The sequence below is a fragment of the Anser anser genome (assembly GCF_964211835.1).
Source record: "Anser anser genome assembly, chromosome: 1".
NCBI classification, from domain to species: domain Eukaryota; kingdom Metazoa; phylum Chordata; class Aves; order Anseriformes; family Anatidae; genus Anser; species Anser anser.
In genome coordinates this window covers 35,647,422-35,667,875 of record NC_139720.1, presented here as the reverse complement: position 1 = coordinate 35,667,875, position 20,454 = coordinate 35,647,422, and the positions used below count along the sequence as shown (strand labels likewise).

Here is a 20,454-nt window from a genome sequence, read left to right as displayed (position 1 = left end):
GGTCCCACATAGAGTACTGTGTCCAGGTTTGGGGCCTCCAGAACAAGAAAAATATAGACCTTTTAGAGCTAGTCCAGAGGAGGGCTATGAAGATGATCAGAGGGCTGGAGCACCTCTCCTATGAAGAAAGGCTGAGGGAGCTGGGGATGTTCAGCCTGGAGAAGAGAAGGCTTCAAGAACTCATTGCAGCCTTTCAATACTTAAAGGGGTCTTATAAAAAGGATGGGGAAGGATTCTTTGCTTAAGTAAATAATGATAAGAGAAGGGTGAATGGTCTTAAATTAAAAGGATAGATTTAGAATAGAGGAAAGGAGGAAATTCTTCACTGTAAGGGTAATGAGGCACTGGCACAGGTTGCCCAGAGAAGTTGTGGATGCCCCATTCCTGGAGGTGTTCAAGGCCAGGCTGGAGGGGGCTCAGGGGAACCTCATCTAGTGGGTGGTTTCCCTGCCCATGGCAGGAGGATTGGAGTTAGGTGATCTTTAAGGTCGCTTCCAACCCAAGCCATTCTATCATTCTATAATTCTATGATGAGATGGAAACAGCTAAAATGTGAGAAATTAAGACGATGAACATTATGCCAGTGGACCATTATGGACAGTGCTCAGCAGTCTCATCTCATCCTAATTTTGACTTTCTAGTTTTTGCTTCACATCATTAGATGTGTTTTTCTGCTAAGCAATTTGAGGACAGTATATATTTCCCACCCTCCTTTTGTAATGACATTACCTTCATTACATTTTCCTGGGTTTAGTCTGAAAAACATCTTTTGTAGAGGAAAAAGACTGAAAAAAATGAGCTTAGCTACCATAGAGGACTTAAGATATCGTGCTTCACAGATATGAAATAAAACCTAACCTTTAGAGAAAAAGAAAAGATTTTTAAAATGGAGCCATTTAATTTTTATTTTTATTATTATTTTTTAATACCAGAAGGACCACTGCATATTATTGCCTCTAACAATGCCATATTCTAGAACAGTTGTTCTTTAGTTATACAAAATGTTCAGAATCAGTCAGCTATTTTTGGAAATAGCAAAAAAATAAATCTTAAAGTATTTTTAGATATTAATAGATTATTAACATTTTATGTTCATGTTTTAGGCATTTTTAACTTGAGCTTATATACAAAAGCCAAAGCAAAACTCAATGAGTAGTCTGAATAGCACATGGAAGTCATATTCCTATTTTTTCCAGCTCATGGTTTATTTCATCATGAGTGACATTTTTTCATCATAATCTTTTGTCAACTTTTTGAAATAAACAATGCTAGTCTGTTGGTTACTATTGAAAGTAAATACTGAAAGTACTTCTAAAAATAATAAATTCATTGAGGCAAGTGACTTCCTCAAGTCTAGTTCTTGCTTCTATTAGCAAATATTTCTTAGTCTACTGAGGATTTTTTAACCTATATATATAATAATTATTGTGAAACACTCACATTTAAAACCATTACAAGAATTTGCTCATGAGCTAAACAGCAGTGTAAGGCAAGATCCTTGATGTCAGAAAAGCTCTCCCAAAATCTGTTCTATTGTCTGAACAGGTCTGTAGGAGTGATTATAAACTAATTTGCTGTTTTCCTTGGTGCTAGAAATACAACAGTTTACACTTAAACAGCATGATGACACTGTAACATTAAAAATATGAGAAAATGTTATATTATGGCTCATCCTAATGGCCTCATTGTAGGAGAGGAGTGTTAAACTATAAAATATCACTCAATTTTTCACAGCAATGATCACTGGGAGGTAACAGTTTCAAAAGCTTTAAATGAAGTTTTTGTTTGGCATTTATTTTTTACTTTATTTATCATATGGAAAAATCTCGTAGGTTCATGCATAGCGAAAATGAATAATTAAAGAGGAGGCAGATGAGACGCATGAGATTTTTTTCTTACAGACAACCTGCAGAAAAATGTGGAAATGTTATTTTACAGTTGTAGAGTGGGATTTGAAAGCTTCAAACTGAGTCTGTGTTCCCTTATTAAAATCAGTTTACAGTGAGTAAATAAATGAATGATGTATTTTACATCCAGGAAATTTGAGATTTTAATTCCTTTTTTTTTTTTTAAAAAAATTCCTTTTCATTTTATTTTTTTTTTTGAAGGAGGAGGTTCATCATATAAAGAGAGCTTTGAAAATTTGTCTAGATATGCTGCTCCCATAACTGGTAATATTTTAAAAGCTCCTGAAATAATAGCTAGGAGAGTGTATTCCTCAAATGTCCTTTTGCTTCTTCCTCTGACTTTGGTGTTATATTTGGACCTGAATGTCACCCCTCTGCTGAGTCTTGGCAAATGTCTGAGATCTTAGAGGTCAACTTTACAGTGGGGGCTGAATCAGTGGATATATTTTAGCTTTTTTTAGTTATACACCTATATTATCAGTGATAAAGTGGATGTGGTCATAGAGCAGTGACCTTCTGTTAGGTCTGTTTCAGTGTCATGGTAATACCAGATTCTTATGGGGGTAACCTCCTGAAAAAAATTACTAACCAAAGACCAACTCAAGAGCAAATTCCTGTCTCTGCTGATTTATCTTTTTCTGTTAGGGTTTTGCCTTATAATGGATCAAAACCACGTCCCTCGGGGAGGGATCCAATCTTGCTCAGTTAAAAATTGTGTATTACCTCCTGGGGATTCTTCTGTCTATACCTCTGCATTGATTATATGAACATATCCAACTTAGATTAAATACCAAAGTTATATATATCCAAGATATGGAGATGTGTATCTTTGCTTTTGTAGAGAACCACGGAAATCTCACTTTCTTTGTTGTTATAATAATGTACTAAATGATGGTCTAAAGACTCAGAAAGTGAACAAAAATGCCTGTTGTTTTTTAATCCAACAGGCAGCTGAATACCACACAGCTGCTTGCTCACTCTCCCCAGGTGGGATGGGGGAGAGAATCGGAAAGGTAATAGTATGAGAACTCATGGGTTGGGATAAAGATGATTTACTAGGTAAAGCAAAAGCTGTGCATGCAAACAAAGCAAAACAAGGAATTTGTTTTCTACTTCCCAGCGGTGGGCAGGTGTTCAGTCACTTCCAGGAGAGCAGGACTCATCACGCATAACAGTTTCTTGGGATGACAAATGCCATCAACTCAAACATTCTCCCTCTCCTCCTTCTTTCCTCCGGCTGTTATTGCTGAACTTGATGCCATGTGGTATGGGACATCCCTTTGGTCAGCCTGGGCCAGCTGTCCTGGTTGTGTCCCCTCCCAGCTCCCTGTGCACCCCCAGCCCCCTTGCTGGCAGGGCAGCACAAGAAGCTGAAACGTCCTTGTCTCTGTGTAAGCCCTGCTCTGCAACAACTGAAACACCGGTGTGTTATCAACATTGTTTTCACCAAAAATACAAAACACAGAATTGTGTGAGCTTTTATGAAGAAAATTAACCTTGTCAAAACCGTGACAAAGCCATGGTGTGTTGCTGTGTTAACATTTTGTATCCTTCTACTTAGAGATTCTTATACGCCAATGACTGTAAATGTATGCATATATGTAATACTTGATAAAAATAGGGAGGGAGAAAACTCTAGCAGTCTCTTAGGTTTGCTGGCTTCAGATGCTGCTGTGTATTGCTTTCAGAACTCTGAACCTTGCATGCACTACTGAAATTTGGTTTGTGTTCGTTCAGCTGACAACACCTTTATGCAATACATGTATTGATAGGATCCACAAAAGATGGTGGGGGAAAGGAAATGTGCATGAACATGCCATTCCCTTGAAGAGGTGAGACAAATTATCAGAATTTATCAGCTAGCATCCATTCTGTGGAGCATATTTGCCAAAGTAAAAATCCAAACGAAGAGCAGTCACTAACCACAAATACCAGGGCAGCTGTGTGTGAAATATCAGACTATTTGCAGAGTGTCCGTGTTTGCTCTGATTGTTGTGTTTTTTGTTTCTTAGAAATTATAGGTGTCCAGCCATAATATAACTCCTAGGCATTGCGGTAGTTCCACATAAAGAATTAGCTATTAAGGCAAGGCTGTGCTACTGAAGTCAGGAAAAGCTGGCTCCAGCTGCATCTTCTAATTCTAATTTCACTGTCTTTTTATTTTGTCTTAAAATGCTCTTCTAACTATGGCTACACCTGGGGGATGTGTGCTAAGATTATTCTCAAAACTTCCCTGAGTTGCGAGCCCTGTGAAGATGAAACTCCTGCTAGATTTGTGTATGCGATTTGTGTGTGTGACAAGGTACCTCATGAATAGCGTTTTGTCAAATCCTACAGTGCATCCCTTGCTGTTCAGCTTTTTAAGGTGATGAATTGAAGGGGAAGGCAATTCTTGTTTTGTGACAGTCTTCTACACATTAAAGAAGATTACTCCTGGCTCTCAACATATCAGTGCCTTGGACTGGGACAGTTGATCACCTATTTTTTCTGGATTGGATTTTAGAATTAAAATGGTATAATATGTTATGAGTCAGTGTAGATATTCCTAAGGAACTGTGGGTAATGGTTATTTACCCATAAGAATTTCATTTAATCTTGAAAATATGTAAGGCCTTGTGGATAAATGGTCACTCATCTGTCATTTTTTTTTTTTTGAAGAAAAATACTTTCTACTACTGTGTGTTGTGCGTGGCATTCAGCTTCATCTGTGGGACTTAGAAAGTGTACATGTAAACTATTCCACACATAATCTCCATCTACTGATCTTTCAGTTATTTAACTAAACTTCAAACAGTTCAAAGCAATCTGAAGGGTGAAGTTTTGAGGGTCTAATATTGACCTCTGTGAGAAAAACCCTACGTTAAAGTATCAAAAAGATCAAAGAATTTGTAGCCCTTTAAATGTGTACAGCTAGAATATAGACACTGTATATTCTGTGCAAATTTTCAGTTACCTATACATTAAGTATGATTCCTTGCAAACTCTTATTAGTAACATTTTAATTAAAATTTGATCATTACATTTATTTTTCATAACCTTTTCATTGCTCTCTGAGGGCCCATCCATCTCTTTTTGTCCTCTCACAGTGGTGAGAAAGACGTGAGAATTATGGATTCCCTCTTCAGACTCTCTCTTTGACAAAAGAAGTGTCTTTGGCATGGACAGCTTGGAGGGTTCCTCATTCTCTGCATCTGATGAGCACTGCTTTGGCTCTTGTGCAAGGAGGATTCATCTTGGCAGTGGGTAACATGGAGAGGAGGTGCTGTGGGAGCTGGACCTGGTGAGGTGTGGGAAGCTTGCCTTGAACAGAGGCAATTAATGTACTACTAATTTTCTTACACAGTGCTGCAGGTGTGCCTTTTCTGGTCCTGGAAAGCTTATGCCTGCAGGATACTCAGTGAGCTCTGCTGTGCTCTGTGCTTGCATTTCTGTAGCAGCCTAGGCACACACAGTGCCTGGCTTATTTCATGGAAAGGCAGTAACCAGAAGGGATCACGAGCTGGCTTGACCTGGCCTCTCACATCCCAATATGCAATGGATGAGGGATGAGCTTCTGTAAAGCTTCTGAAAAGGCACCTTAATAATTATGAAATTTTTTTAACTTTAACTTTTTTATTTTTATTTTTTTTTTACGTTTTCTCTTGAAGGTGTGAATTACTTCAGATGCTTTCATTATCTAACCATTGTTGCGAAGCATGCTTATGGTGTTCTGGGAATGGCGATATTTCTGCAGCTTCTGGCTTTGGATAGCAATGAGAGTGGTATTTATGTTTCTTATCAACAGCTTCTATCAACCAGGGCTCCTTCAGAAACAAGTGCCAGGGAGTCTGCTCGGAGCATCTTAAAAGATACCTGTTCAGCAGGAAGAGATAACTGAAAATGCTATCTACTGGGAATCCTCGAGCAAAAATATTCTGGATTGTGCAGCTCTGAATGGTTCTCCTGGCACTTTCTCCCCTTTTATTTTGCTTGTTGAAATGTGCTTACTGTTTCTCCATCTTGAAGGATGCCAGCTTCTTCCCTGGCCATCCAGTTTCAATGCATAGCCTCTGTCTAGATACTTATTGATTCATCATGCTTACAGACTTGCTATTTATATGGAATCAATAATGTAGAGGGAAGGTTGTGGCCGGGGAGATCCCTCTAAAAGAGGGGATTTCACAGGACTATACATGTGCCTTGTTAGCATTTTTTTTATAAAGGCCTGAGTTAAGTTCCTCCCATGACTCTGTGCTTCAAAGAGCTTGCCTGGGGCTCTACAGAAGCAAGCTGAAACTTAAAATTAAGATCTTTCTTTCAGATGGTGAACTGTGTGCTGGGACATCCTACAGAGTTTCTCTTAATACATGTGGGGGAGTCTGAAGTACAGTGGTAAGTCCTAGAAGGCAGAGGTAGAAAAGAATAAGGAAAACAAAAAAACAAACAAAAAAAACACCCCTGTAGCATTCAGAAGGCAAGTATGCATATATGTGCTTGCAGTTCATGGGAAGAATATTTCAAGGTAGATATTTGATATTTAGGTTAAATGGACAGACTAAGTGAAAATGCATTATAGAGCTGCAAAATAGTATGTGATGTAGTTTAAAAATATGTTATAGAATTAAAAAAAATCTTTAAATTAATACAGATACACCATTCTATCCAGATATGAAAATAGATAAAGCAAAGCAAAGTCAAAACACACCCCAAAAGAAAAAGTTTGACACACCAACTGAAACTATCTATAAAAGACAACAAACCAACCAAAAATCTTGGAGAGTTTTCAAAGTGTGGAAATGTGAATGTAAAAAATCAAATGTCTTTTATGGTGAAGTTTAGTTAAATTTCATCACATATGTATGTGCTCATTTTACGCACATGAATGTAAAAATATTTTCAGATTTTTTCAATGTATTTTTATTTTTTATTTTTTTAATAGATAAATGGGTGCACAAGTGTATGTAAACACCTTTCTGTGACTGTATTATGCATATTGTGTTTGGAAAAATCCTGCAAGAAAATGTGAATCTTGAAGTTGGGAGAATTTTTGGAAGTTCACCTTGACTTCACTGAGTGGTTTATATCAGGTCATCGCTAGAGTGCTTCTAATGCAATGTGTATTCTAGGTCTAATCAGCTTAATGATCCTTCAGTACAGATATCACCTGTTAAACAATTGATGTTGTCCTGGTTTCATCTGGGGTAGAGTTAATTTTCTTCGTAGCGGCAGGTATGGTGCAGTGCTTTGTATTTAGATGGAAAATAATGTTGATAACACATAGATGATTTCAGTTGTTGCAGAGCAGGGCTTACACAGAGTCAAAGAGGTTTCAGCTCTCCATCCTCCCCTGCCAGTGAGGAGGCTGGGGGTGCACAGGGGAGGGGAGGGGACACAGGGAGGGGACACAGCCAGGAGAGCTGGCCCAAACTGACCAAAGTGATGTCCATACCACGTCCTCTGTTGTTCCCCCCGCCCCCCCCCCTCCGAAGAATCCTAGTGTGGGGTGAATAAAAGGGGTGTTAAGCACCATTTTTATTATTTTTTTAAGAAAAGTGGAAAAAAACATAAAGACTTTGATAACAGAATTCATGGTAACATTTGGGTGCTTAAATATGAATCAAGCTTATCAAAGATATCTACTACCTAAATACACTTTGCACCTTACTAAATAAATAAAAGCCTTATCTGTGGAAACAACATCACCTGTAAGCAGCTAGATGTGTGTTGAGATGGAAATAGAGCACAGGGACTTAGACACATTTTTCTTTGATGAAACCATGTTTGTCCTTCCCTAAGCTTCTGCTGCTCTTTCCACAGAGACACCTAAAGCCTACTGAGGTGCTTGAGCTATTTTCTAATAAGTGTGGGTAGCCTGGAAGCAGGCTGTTCAAAAGAACTATTGAATTTACCTCTCCACCTTGTTACACTAATCCTATTTTATAAAGACTACCATTCACAGCACTTTTCTTAAGATGTTACTTCAGGCAAGGGCTATGTGCCAGAGGGTCATTCAAATATGAGAGGGTAGAGAAAACCTTTCCTTCTTCCTCTGATGTATGCCTGAGATCATGTTAATTTGTCATAGAGTACAATGTACCCTGAGACCATTTGGGTCAGCTGGAAAGAAAAGAAGATTAATAATGAGAGTCATCTAAGGAAGCAGGGGAAACATATTTCCCATAAACTGTGTAAACTACAGGCTTCTGAAGCCCTGAGACTGAGGATTTTTATTTTATTTTATTTTATTTTTTTGGTATTCAGTCAGATGCTGAAGACTGCTCCGAGACATGTGCTACTGCTTCTTGCTGAGTTGAAATATTTGGCAGAAGGCCCACAGAGAGAGAAAGAGAGAATTAAAAAGTCCTTGTGCCAAATGTTCTTTTGAGTGCCTGAGAGCTGTATTGGTCTTTTTTTCTCCGAGAAATCATATAATTAGTAATCTCAAACCTCGGCCTGTTAATTTACGAAATGTCTGCACACTTTAATATATCGTTTGCTTAACATGTTTGATAACAACCTCGGAGATACTGGGGCTTTTGACTTCTTGTAGTATTTATAAACTGCATCTCTCCCTGGGTGTTTCTCTGCCAGTTTTGCACAGGCTTGTCTTGTGGATGGTGTCAGCCTGCAGCAGCTAGGAGGAAAGGCAGGAAGTGTTTTGCCTGCAAAGAGCAGTTTCCATTTCTGGCCCATAAGGAAATACACAGCCTTTGCTGCCATCAGTGTCTTCTGCTGCCCAACAAATGGGACGGTGAAGGTACAGCTGTTCTACCTTGGCACCTACGGTGGGAAGTGGTGAGCTGCCTCAGCTGCCTCATGGCCTGGCTCCAGCAGGGGAGCTGAGCTTGTCTTGAAGTCTCAGCAAATGTGCAAATGCCTTTTCTTATCTTCCCCTTCCAGTGGGTTGTGCTGCACCAAAGGTCTGGGGTTGGCAGCTGGCAAGAATCCACACAGTAGTCAATAAGTACAACACAGTTTATTTCCACCTCAGATGTGGACAATCCTGAAAAGTGCAGTGGGTGCCTGGGAGCTCTGCCATGATGAGGAGAACCATCAGGCACTGCAGAGCATTGCCCCATGGTTAAGGCTTGCTCCTGCTAAAAGGACAGACGTTTTCTAATAACAGTACATGCATATTCATGTTTTGGTCTTGTGGCCACGTCAGGCAGACCAGCGGGGCCACTTTTACAGTGGGCACCCTGTGCGATAAGATTCCACATCTGGCAAAGTTAATATAGAAACATAGAGGTGAGCTCATATAAAGAATAGAGAATCAAGAGCATTGTGTGGGCTTGACCCTTGGCCAAGTAAGATATGGCTGGCTACTTGAAATACACGAGAGAGAGAAGCAATAAAAGTCCTTGGCCGATTACCTTACTCCTAACAGTATTTTGTGCCGTGGCCCGTAGACTGGGTGAACACACAAAGATCTGCAAGAACCCATACGATCGCTGCATGTGATCTTGACTCTGAACTGTCTGTCGTTTCATAAACCTGGCAATCACCTGATTTCAAAGTTGTAAGGGGGACCTATGAAGGGCAACCCTGTAGGCTGAGTAGGGATCATTTGAAAAAGAGATTATCCTTCAGGTTACCTGAAAATTGGTTGTGTTTTGAGTTCCTGTGTATTTGGAGAAAAGTTTGCCCTGAAGCTTTCATTTGTAACCACTGCCATAAAAAGACCCTGGCTACTGTGAAAGTGGAGATAAGCTTATTTGAGTAACACTGGCTCACTCCTGCCAAAGGACTGATTAAATAATTAGCCTGAGTAAGGCCAGGAAGATGAAGTCACATGGCTGTGAGCTTTCCAGGTCCAAGAGATCCTACATGAAGTTCTCCATCTGTGGTTTTATGTTTGTAAAGATTGTATGTCCAGCTGGGACCATGCCAGCTTGCTGTGCTATTCCAGTAAGTCTTTTTCTCTCAGTGGGGATAACTCAATCCTTCAGACCATGGCAGATAGTGCCGTGGGAATATCTGAGGCTTGATCTCACTGGGTCATTAGTGAATTAGTGAGCTCTTCTCAGGGGTAATCCTTACATTGTAGGTTTTTTTTTTTTTTTTTTTTTCCAAAAGGGAAAAATTCTTCCCACACAGATGGCGATAACCAGTGGCTGGCAGACAAGCTGATGGATGAGACTTTTCTTTGGCACCATGCAGCAGAGTATGCTTGGCAATGTGACTGTGGCAAACCATTCATTAGCTCAGTTTTTAAAAGCTACCAGAGATGCTGTCAGCATAGTGTTTTCATATGAACTCTGCTAGCCAATTTCACCCAAGTGGACTAAGTGGGTTAACTGCAGTAGAGGCAGACCTGCAAGAAGAGCTGGGCTAGCATTTGCAGGATAAACACTTATCAATAATTGCTCTTGTAATTTTAAAGTGGTTCTCTCAGGAGAGAAAACACCATATTGAATCCAAGGAATCTGGGAATGGCAGTAGTTAGCAGGATCTTTTGTGTACGTGTTGCCAACAGGTGGCAGTACAAAAATAATTTGTCCAAACAGGCAGCTCAGTTTTCTAACAATTCACCTGAGGACACGTGCCAAGTTCCAAGAGACATCACAGCAAAACAGAAATGAAAAGCAATGCTGTACTTTTAAGCTAAACTTATTCTCCAGCAATGTAAGTAGTGCATAGCATGCATTCTGTTTTTCTGGATTTTGCAAGAGCTCAAGGTGACCAAGTGGCTTTTAATAGCTATAGCTGGAGTGCAAGGCATGGAAAGGTGCAAGCAGATAAATAAGACCTCAAAGCCCTGTCAATAAGGTGTGCTTGTAGGGGCTTAGGAGATATTTGCACGGGAAGGAGTTATTCATATCATAGCATTATCCAAATCAAGCATAAAAGAGGTTGCATGGCCTCTGGCATGGAATGGGCTGCTCTGATCAAATAGCGTGACTCTTTGGCTGGGCTCACTGCAGTGATTTGGCATGTGCCTCTCTACAGATATTGATCTGCTGATCTAACAGGTATGAGAGGATTATCTTGACAGTCAGTGTGCATTTCTTAGAAGGAAAGGTTGAAGGTTAAATGTTATTTTGCCAAATGCCATCTCTGTCTTCCTTGCTTAATTTTTCTTTCCAAAAGATTTCTAATGCTCATGTCTGTTACAGGCTGCTGAATCCAGTAGCTGGGTAGATATGAGGCTGCTGCAGCTCCTTATTCCCAGTTTTTGTCAATGGTGAGGCTGAACACCTATGCTCCTTAGAAAGTAGTTGAACACAGACAGACATGTGTGCCATACACACTCAGCCAGCCACGCAGATCAGAGCAGACATAACAAACCACCTTTCCTGGCACCCATGTCCATACACACAGTAATCACTCAGTGGATGGGCCAATCCTTTTCCTCATCCCCAGCTATCAGGACTGAATCTGCTGGCAGAGAGAGCTACGCATACATGCATATATATGCACACACATGTAAAATGGGTCACTCATAAGATGGTCTAAGACAGTCAGCCTGACTGGTAGCTGATCCGAGGTGCCCTCATGTCACCAGTTGCTTTCACTTGGATTTACGATGTTTGTGATCCCACTCCGGTTCCTTGTAATCAGATCTCTTAATTTACCCCCAACTAATCTGGCTTGAATTTCCCTACTATTAATGCATATCCACTCAGAGAAGAGAGTATGCACACAAAAACAAACAAACAAACAAAGAAAAAAATGGATAGAAATAATATTTAATAAGAATGTAGCAGAACTTGCAGTGTCTTTTTATCCTTACCCCTTTATTCATTCATGCTCATTCCTCTCCAGTCCGCCCTGACCCCCCTCCCTTTCCCTTCCTTTGGTCCATCTGCTAAACATCCCATAGTGAGCCTCACATTTCCACAAAATATCTGATGGAAAATTTTATGATCCTCAGATTCTGTTCCCTCTTCATCCAATAACGGGTCCAGTACTCCTGCAGGCAGTAACACCCTTTAGTCTGCAAGATTTCTGGGGAGGCAGTTTATTGGGTTGACCCATCTCAGTGGTTTTCCCACCAGGCCCAGGAACTGATCACTCCCCATGGATGGCTCTGGGAGCACTGAGTGAAGGTGCCCTGTTGGTAGACACTGGCTTGTTGGGCTCCTCTGGTCCCTTGGGGCCTTTGTGTTTAGCTTTTGGTCATGCTGGCTAAAGGTATCATTGGCCATCGGGTGCACAAATAGTCTTTAAACAAGTTTTGGTGTTTCTGAATGCCTTTATCTCTACCCTCTCAACTCTGGCCAGATCTCACCATGGGACAGTTTCATTGCTTATTGAAGCCAAAGTCCATTCCTTTGAGATCTGCCCACAGCACTTTCCCAGTTATATATTCTCCTGTAGCATGGCTGTGAAGCATCTTCAGTTCTAGTTACTTGGAAAATGGATGATTAAGAGACTTAAAGAGCAGCTTCTCTCTCCAGATGTTGTCTTTTCAAAGGAAAATTTGGTGTTCGTTTTCAGCTTTACAGTAGTTTTGAATTACCTGAATGTTTTAAATATACTTGTCATCAATGGAATAGATAACTAAATAATTTTAATTAGTCATGTGAAATGTAATGATAAAGCACAATAAGGTAACATAAAATTATCATTTTGTCCTGCTGATTCTATAGTGCTACCTCATGTGTCATCTGGAAAATAACGCAGCATGAATGCCTTTCCTGAGATGCACTACAACCGTAGCATGCCTCATGCCTCATTGTCAACACAGGACACAGGAATTACTGCTGTGTCTGTAATTGATTTTTTTAGTTCACTGGCCAAACACTGTGGAAAAAAAAAAAAAAGGTATTTTTTTTTCCAAGTAAAATTAAACATTTTGCCTTGATTTGAAAAAAAATTACAGCTGTAAAAATACCTTAAGTTTGCCTTAGCATTTAAAAAAATAAAGTTACAAATTATAAAAAGTCATGTGGAAACATTTTTTTTTTTTTACCCTCTCTGAGGATGTTTACTTTTAGATTCAATTGTACCCAAACTTGACTAGATTTCAGAAATAGTTACATTGGTTGGATACTGTAGTTTCAGCAAATGAACTCTTCAGTGAAAAACATGACACCTTTAGTGATGGTTTAAAACATGATTTAATAATCCTAATTTATCATATTTTCAGTCACATATTTAGAATATATATTATCATTTGCTCAATCACTATAATAGATGCTAAATAAGCAATCAGCGGAATAAGTATCATAAGTTGCAAATCTAAATGTCACTTTCATTGACAATACAAATTTTTAACTCTCTCTCTGAAATTCTAACTCAAAACCACTGATCAAGCTAGAGTTCAAAGGGCTTTGAATCTGATCTCCTTAGTAAAGTTCCTGTCAATGCTCTTCAAGTGCTTCTTTGGGAATCAGTGTCTTGCTGCATGCCAGAGGTAATGAGATGAAGACTGGTATGGGAGACACCTCTGCTTTTTTGCCTTCTGTGCTGCCAGCTCTCCATCTGGCCTATGGAGCAAATGTTTTGTGTTCACATAATGAAACTGAAGCTTGTGTCCCTGAAAGCTTGTCTGATTTTTTTTTTTTTCCAAATATACTGATGGCTGATCAAAGAAAAGATCTTACCTCTGACAAAAAGCTTTGTGTTGCTTATGTTCTTATATCACCACAACTGCAACAATATCACCCCTAGTACCAACAGAGTATGATTAAACCAAATTCAATTTCTTCTTTACCTGATTTTAGGTATAACAGAAGGATAATGAAATTAATGAAATGAAGGAACTGGACAGTTTGTTTCATTTCAAAGATCATCTATCTTTTCATAGAGAAACTTTCATTGTAAATTTTGGCTTATCTGTGGTTGCGCAGTATTTTTTTGCTTAGATGTGGCAGCAACTAACACTTCTTAAACTACCAAAAAATATGCAACAATACTGTGTCTGTGTGCTTATGTGTGAGAGAGATTTTGCAAGTTTATTTGTAATCCTTCCTATCTACAATGACACACTGAGACTGACGTGACATACTGAAATTGCTGAAGTGTAGCAGAAATATAACCTACATTTGTTTTCTATGTCAATCAGAATAAAGAAAGCAAATAGACTATGTGAACAAGAAAACCTACTTTTTTCCTGGTCACTCTAGAGTAGGACAGTGATTTAGAGCCTACGCTGGAAAATAGTACATCATAACCACAAATTTTATTTTATTTTATTTTATTTTATTTTATTTTATTTTATTTTATTTTATTTTATTTTATTTTATTTTATTTTTATCAGTACACTCCACCACCCCACAGTTTAAATATTTTGGTGGTATACAATGACAGATCACTTGGTGGGAAAGGAGGAAGCACATTGGTAATCTGCTGAAATATTGTTTGTTTTCCCTTGTAGATGGTTATTAAAAACAAACAAAGAAACATCAACAACAACAAAAAAACAGTAGTTGTATTATAGTCCTTAATGTGATTACTCATGTGAACATGTTTCACATAAATAAAGACTACTTACGTGCATAGTTTGAAAGACTGACTCACTATAGTATTTCATATGGGACATATTCCTGATTATCCAATAGATAGGCCAAAGATAGGCCAAAAATCCTCAAAAAGGCCAAAGTTTGATTAATGTTAGATGTAATTTCGACAGAAACTCATGGCTAAAAGTCATTTCTGTTTCTCTCCTCATTGGTGATCTGTTGCCTCTTGTTTAAACTAAAGCCTTGTTTTTGTGAAGAGCTTTAGAAAACGCACAGATGCATGCAAATAAAGCTTTGTACATTTTACATAGGCTCACTGATCTCATAGGAATTACCTGGAATGTAATAACAGAAGATACATTTATCTCATGTAAGGGTGCAGAGCTTGTAAGCCGATATAGAACTGGTTTCTACAGAAGGAGGTGATCATGCATCAGTGGCTGCCTGCTCCAGCTGCTTCTCTTTGGCTGAAACTGCTTCTCACTAGTCTCTGCACTCAGGTGTAGGAGCTAAAGTGGTAGAGAACTAACCCTACAAAAGAGGGGTTATTTTTCTGTCCACCTAAATCCTTGGTTTAACATTATCATTGTTAAATGGCACTGTTCAGGCAAGCAAGGGATCAGTGTAGGAAAAGAGGTAATGTATTTTTTATTTTTCAGTAGTGTTAGTCATTAGGTTGGCTTAGCTGTATTACCCAATTATGCCTGTCTTTGCAGAGAATATATAAATGAGACATTATTATTATTATTATTATTAATTTATTTGTACAGTGGCTACTACAATGATGGAGAGCCTGAATATAGATATGGTCTGTGGTTTTATTTATCTAGGCCATGGCAACATGTTCTTTTTTTTTAATGGTCCATGTATATGTATATGCATTACCTATGCAACTTTAAGCAAAGAAAAGATTCAAATGGCCTAACAGAGAGTTGTCAGATTTGGTCATGAATGATCAAGTGACAAGGCTGAGAAATAGTGATCATAATGAAGAGTGGAATTCAGAAAACTTTACTTGATTTAGTGCTAGATTTATCTATGCTGCTACAGTTATGATAAATATATCTTTTTTTTTTTTTTTTTTTTTTTTGGTGTGAGTTACAAAATAATAATCTGGAAGAATAACTAATAACTTGTCTTCTGGTCTGGAACAAACTTCTCACGGAAGTAAAGGAGTCACAGCTATAATTTAGTGCCATATGTGCTGTGCAAATATGACTAAAAATTTCACTCATCTGAAGGGAAGGAATGTAAAGCTGTTGTGAAAGCACAAGAATAGGTAGAAATTATATATATTTAAAGTTATTTACTGTGTATGTTTAAACATACTCTTTAAGCACATTCAATGTTGTGTGCTGTTGCGTACAATGAGGAATAATAATTACTTAGCTTTATATTTTCTAGGATCATAATTGTGAGCACTGAAATTTTTGTAGCAATAGCACACTGATTAATGAGATAGCTATTCACAATTTCACTACATGAGAAAATGCTATAAAAGTGGCAGGCTAATTACAGGATATACTGTTAATGGGTAAGATATGATCATATCTATTTTCCAAGTTGCATGCTCATATTACAGTGTTACATCTTCTGTAACATAATGTATACATATATTATGTTATACATAATCATTGGAAAAACTTCACAGTCTGTACACATAGATATCTCTCGGTCTCTTTCTTCAGTCCTTCTTCACATTGATTTCAGGCAGGATTACTTGCATTAGCAGGGGATGCAGGGCTGAGGGTTTGCAGTGGTTCTGAATAATGAATTTCCGAAGGATTCCAGAAATGACAGTTCCATAAACATTTTCTGCAAAGCAAGCAGCACACTTTGAAGTCTGTGCTTGAAGAAGAAGAAACAAAACCAAACTGTGAATCTTCCAAAGTACTATCTCCTTTTTGTAGAATGGTTCAGTGCCTTAATGAGGTTAATTTGTATTAGGTTGTGGGAAATCCTTCATCTGCAGCATAGAGGCTTACATTTCACATGAATGTGACAGATACTGTACTTACTGCACAGGAACTTAATTATTTGATAGCATAAGGAGCTGAAATCCCTGCATTTCCTCTCAAAGAATATTCATAGCATACTCTAGATGATGAACAGAAACTAGAGGATGGCTAGCCTAGATTTTCAGTGATTGAAATATATGTATATGCTTTAGTAAGTTGTTTTGTTTTTATACCTAGAAAATTTCAAAGCAGTTTTATTAATGACAAGACACTATCAGTAGTATATGGTTATCTTTTATTCAATCCCATTTTCACATCTCTTCATCCTTTGAAGTGCTTTTCTGTACTGTACATGAATATAAGTGACCATTTCTTCTAATTATAGTCTTTTTCCAATAAGAGCCTTTAAATGCCTTATTTCCTGTTTAGTACAAAGTGAGTCTCCTTCAAAAGTTTTGTTTCAGGATGAACCTTTCTCTCAAAGCTTTTAAAAACAACTCTTTTAACTGGCTTCCATTCCAGATGGCTATTGGTGTACACAATACCAATACGCTTAGCAGGTATATTATGGCATTTCACAGAATCATGGAAAGATTTGAGTTTGAAGTGACCTTAAAGACCATACAGTTCCACCCCACCTGCTATGGGCAGGGACACCTCCCACCAGACCAGGTTGCCCAAAGCCCCATCCAGCCTGTCCTTGAATACTTCCAGGGATGGGGCATCCATAGCTTCTCTGGGCAACCTGTTGCAGTGCCTCACCACCCTCAGAGTAAAGAATTTTTTCCTAATGTCTTATTTAAATTTACCCTCTTTTAGTTTAAAGACATTATTCCTTATCTTACCACTATGCTCCCTAATATGCTCCCATTTCTGAATTCTCCGTTTCTGGAGACATGGAAGAGCTGTGTAAAGCTATGTAGTGAGACACTGAGAGGACAAAATTTCAGGATCACTGAGACACATCAGAATACAGAAAAGAACTGAAAACTAATATAGCCAAAAATTAAGTGGGAAGAAATTCACTACATTTTCTTTTTAGATTCAGTGTCCTTTTTTTTTTTTTAATGTACCTTTCATAACACAAAAATCATTAATTTTTTGTTAGCATGTGTGTGTAGAAAATGTGCAATTGCCTATCGAAATAAAAATGAATGTGAATTTACAGAAGCAGTATGTGTTTGCTGTCATATATTATGCATATGAAAGATATCCTAGATTATTTTTTGTTATATTCACAAAAACAAAAACAAAAACCAACCCCTATAATAATTGTATTAAGAAAAATGAATTTATCTACTTGGATTTTCTTATTGGCAGAGCAATCTGTGAAATGGTTGGAAAATAATTAAAGTATATAAAAATATAAACTTTTATTCACTCAGCATCAAAGGTATCAAAATATCAGAGTTCATATCATCTTATAAAAATATGCAAAGTGCTTCCCTTGCAATTGAATTAAAATTCTAACTTTTTTCTCCTAGATTTCTGATTTATGTGTTATATTTCAATATCTCACAATATGATGGATCATGGGTTAATTGAATTTCACTGTGTTATATAGTTTCAGCTGTAATACGGCATGATATGAGAGAGTATAATCTAACCTGATGTAGCACAATGCAGTGAGTGACTACAAAGATCACAGGCTGTTCAGTGGACTTTGTTCTACTGAAAAATGCATAATTGCCTGAATGAAATGTTTAGTAGTTTATGTTTTGTTAATGAAGATCCAGAGTCTAATTGCTGCCTGTGGCTTTTGTCTCTAGACACATTGTCAGGGGCCATATCCTACATTAAGCATACTTTCTTTCCTCAGCTCTTTTGAGAGTTGATACTGTGCAATAACAGCTGAGCAGATCCAGTCATAGATGTTGGGCTCCTGAAAGTCAATTGGTAGGGCCTTTACCTTGTAAAAACTCTCAATTTTGCCATTAGGGTGTGAAAGGTAGATGTACTGTTCAGTACACAGGCTTTGCATAAAGCATCCAAAAAGTTAACCAGCAGATGAAATAGAGGGGCTGCCGAAATACATATTGTTTTGCATAATTCATATTCCTTCCTGTACAAAGTTGTAGGTCAATACCAGTTAAAATTTCAGATTCTTTCTCTATTCCTTCTGATGGAAATGAACTATCCCCAGAAATACCTTGTCTGTTTTTTATTTTCTTTACCAGTGACCACTGCAAGTTCTGTTAAAATTATTTTTCTGAATTCTGGATCCTTTCATAACTGACTGCTGAACCAGAAAGGTAGTTTTCTTACCAGTCTTACCAAACTGGTCCTCTCATAGGACTCCAGTAATATGACTCTAGTAATGGGTTAGAACACCACGTGGATACTGGATAATGAAGATTGTCCTGTTGCCCCCAGGGCTTTGAAAAGCTTTGATTCCTCATGTTTCCAAATTACCTTTGCAGTGCCAGGCAGAGACTTAAAATGTGATTCCCTAGTTTGTTTGTTTGTTTGTTTATGTATTGGGATGCGGCTATAGAAAATATACTAGTGTTTATGGACGTCCAGAAATTAATATAGTGTCTAGGTTAGTTTTATAATGTCTTTTCTTCCCACTTCACTGGAACAGTCCTGTATGCAACCTTCTCCAATTGTTCTTTAGCCAGCATTTTCTGCCTGAGATAGTTATACTACATTTGGAAAAGAAATCATCTTCACATTGTAGTGTTAGTATCATTGTAATTCTAGTTTCGTGCTTGGCAGGTTGCATTACTGAGCCAAGTTTAATGCATTTCTGATTAAAACAAACAAACAAACAAACAAACAACAACAACAAAACAGAAAAACAAACAGTATGAGCCTACCTTGCGATGTTATCAAATTGCTCATCTTATTTTCACAGCTCACCATGTTAAAACCGGGACCTGTGAAGTGGTGGCACTCCACAGATGTTGCAATAAGAACAAGATAGAAGAAAGATCACAGACAGTGAAGTGCTCCTGCTTCCCTGGGCAGGTAGCAGGTACCACCCGGGCAGCTCCTTCTTGTGTTGATGGTGCGACTATTTTTATTGCTTCCTGTGGTTGCATGTTCCTAGGGTGTTTTGTTAGCTTAGAGACATCCATAAAAAAAACAGTTTATTATAGTTAGCTATTTAAAATAAGAGGAAGAAGGCTTCTGCATTTTGAAGGGCATGCCCAAGGTGAACGGGAGGAAGATGTGAAAACAAATTATTTGCTATTACTCTGTGGAAATGCTAAGTGAAATTATCAGATGCCAGTGAAGGAGACCTCTTGAGAAGCTAAATTTGACCTAACTAACAGAGTGCCCTCAGAGTTGTATGAAATTCACTTAATTAAAAGTGTTTACACAAAATCTACATGAGCATATCATTTTCATATGCTGCAGTATTACATTTTATTTATATATTTATCTTTATCATAAAGCAGTAAACAAACAAACAGAACAGAGTTCTGCTTTTTTTTTTTTTAAGTCTTTGTAGACCAATATATATATATATTTTTCTGTTCACAGTACAGTATTAATGTTTTACTTAACAAATCTGGCATTGTATTTTCTGTTTTAATTGGGAAAATACCAGCTCATTTTTTGCATCTATTTCTATGAAAGAGGAGCAGGATGGATTCACCTTTTACATGATCTCTTTACTGTTGATATGTTGTTGGCTGTCAGAGAAGCAGTAAATATGTCATCTTTGGGGAATAAATTTAATCAGCCTGTGCTAAACTATAGAGTAGATCAGGCAAAATATACTAACTCAAAAGAAGAGAGCTGGCTTAAAACTTTGAAATCTGTCTGAGCAAGAAAAAATGAGAGTTGGAAAGGAATGCTACGAAATTACTTTCTGAATTGCAGTAAATTAGAAAACAACAACAGCAAAAAACACCACCACAGTACAGAAATTGACTTTGAAGCATATAACACCTTGTGCAAATTGCAGCTTCATTTCTTATGGAGATTCTGAGCTGGCTGCAAATCACAGAATAGCTGTCACTTAATATATTTCAAATATTTTCCTGGAAAATAAATGTTGCAATATAATGACTTATTAATATGTCAATTTTGAGAACTTGCAGATGTGGTTATTTTCTTCTGTTGTAGCTTCAATAGTGGAGCAGAAATGGTGGTGCCACATGCAACCATGTCTTGAAGGGGAGGAATGTAAGGTTCTTCCAGATCGTAAGGGATGGAGCTGTTCCTCTGGGAATAAAGTGAAAACAACTAGGG

General features: G+C 37.9%; 1 protein-coding gene across 8 annotated transcripts in view; it reads left to right on the top strand.

The window, feature by feature from the left end:
• TAFA2 (TAFA chemokine like family member 2) overlaps window positions 1-20,454 on the top strand; it is a 197,753-nt gene that overhangs the window by 151,276 nt on the left and 26,023 nt on the right. For all 8 annotated transcript variants that reach the window (XM_083827767.1, XM_083827765.1, XM_083827764.1 and 5 more), the window contains exons 3-4: window positions 19,109-19,261; window positions 20,329-20,453. In XM_083827767.1, the coding sequence (XP_083683893.1) occupies window positions 19,109-19,261; window positions 20,329-20,453 (278 nt within the window). The remainder of the gene's footprint in view (window positions 1-19,108; window positions 19,262-20,328; window position 20,454) is intronic.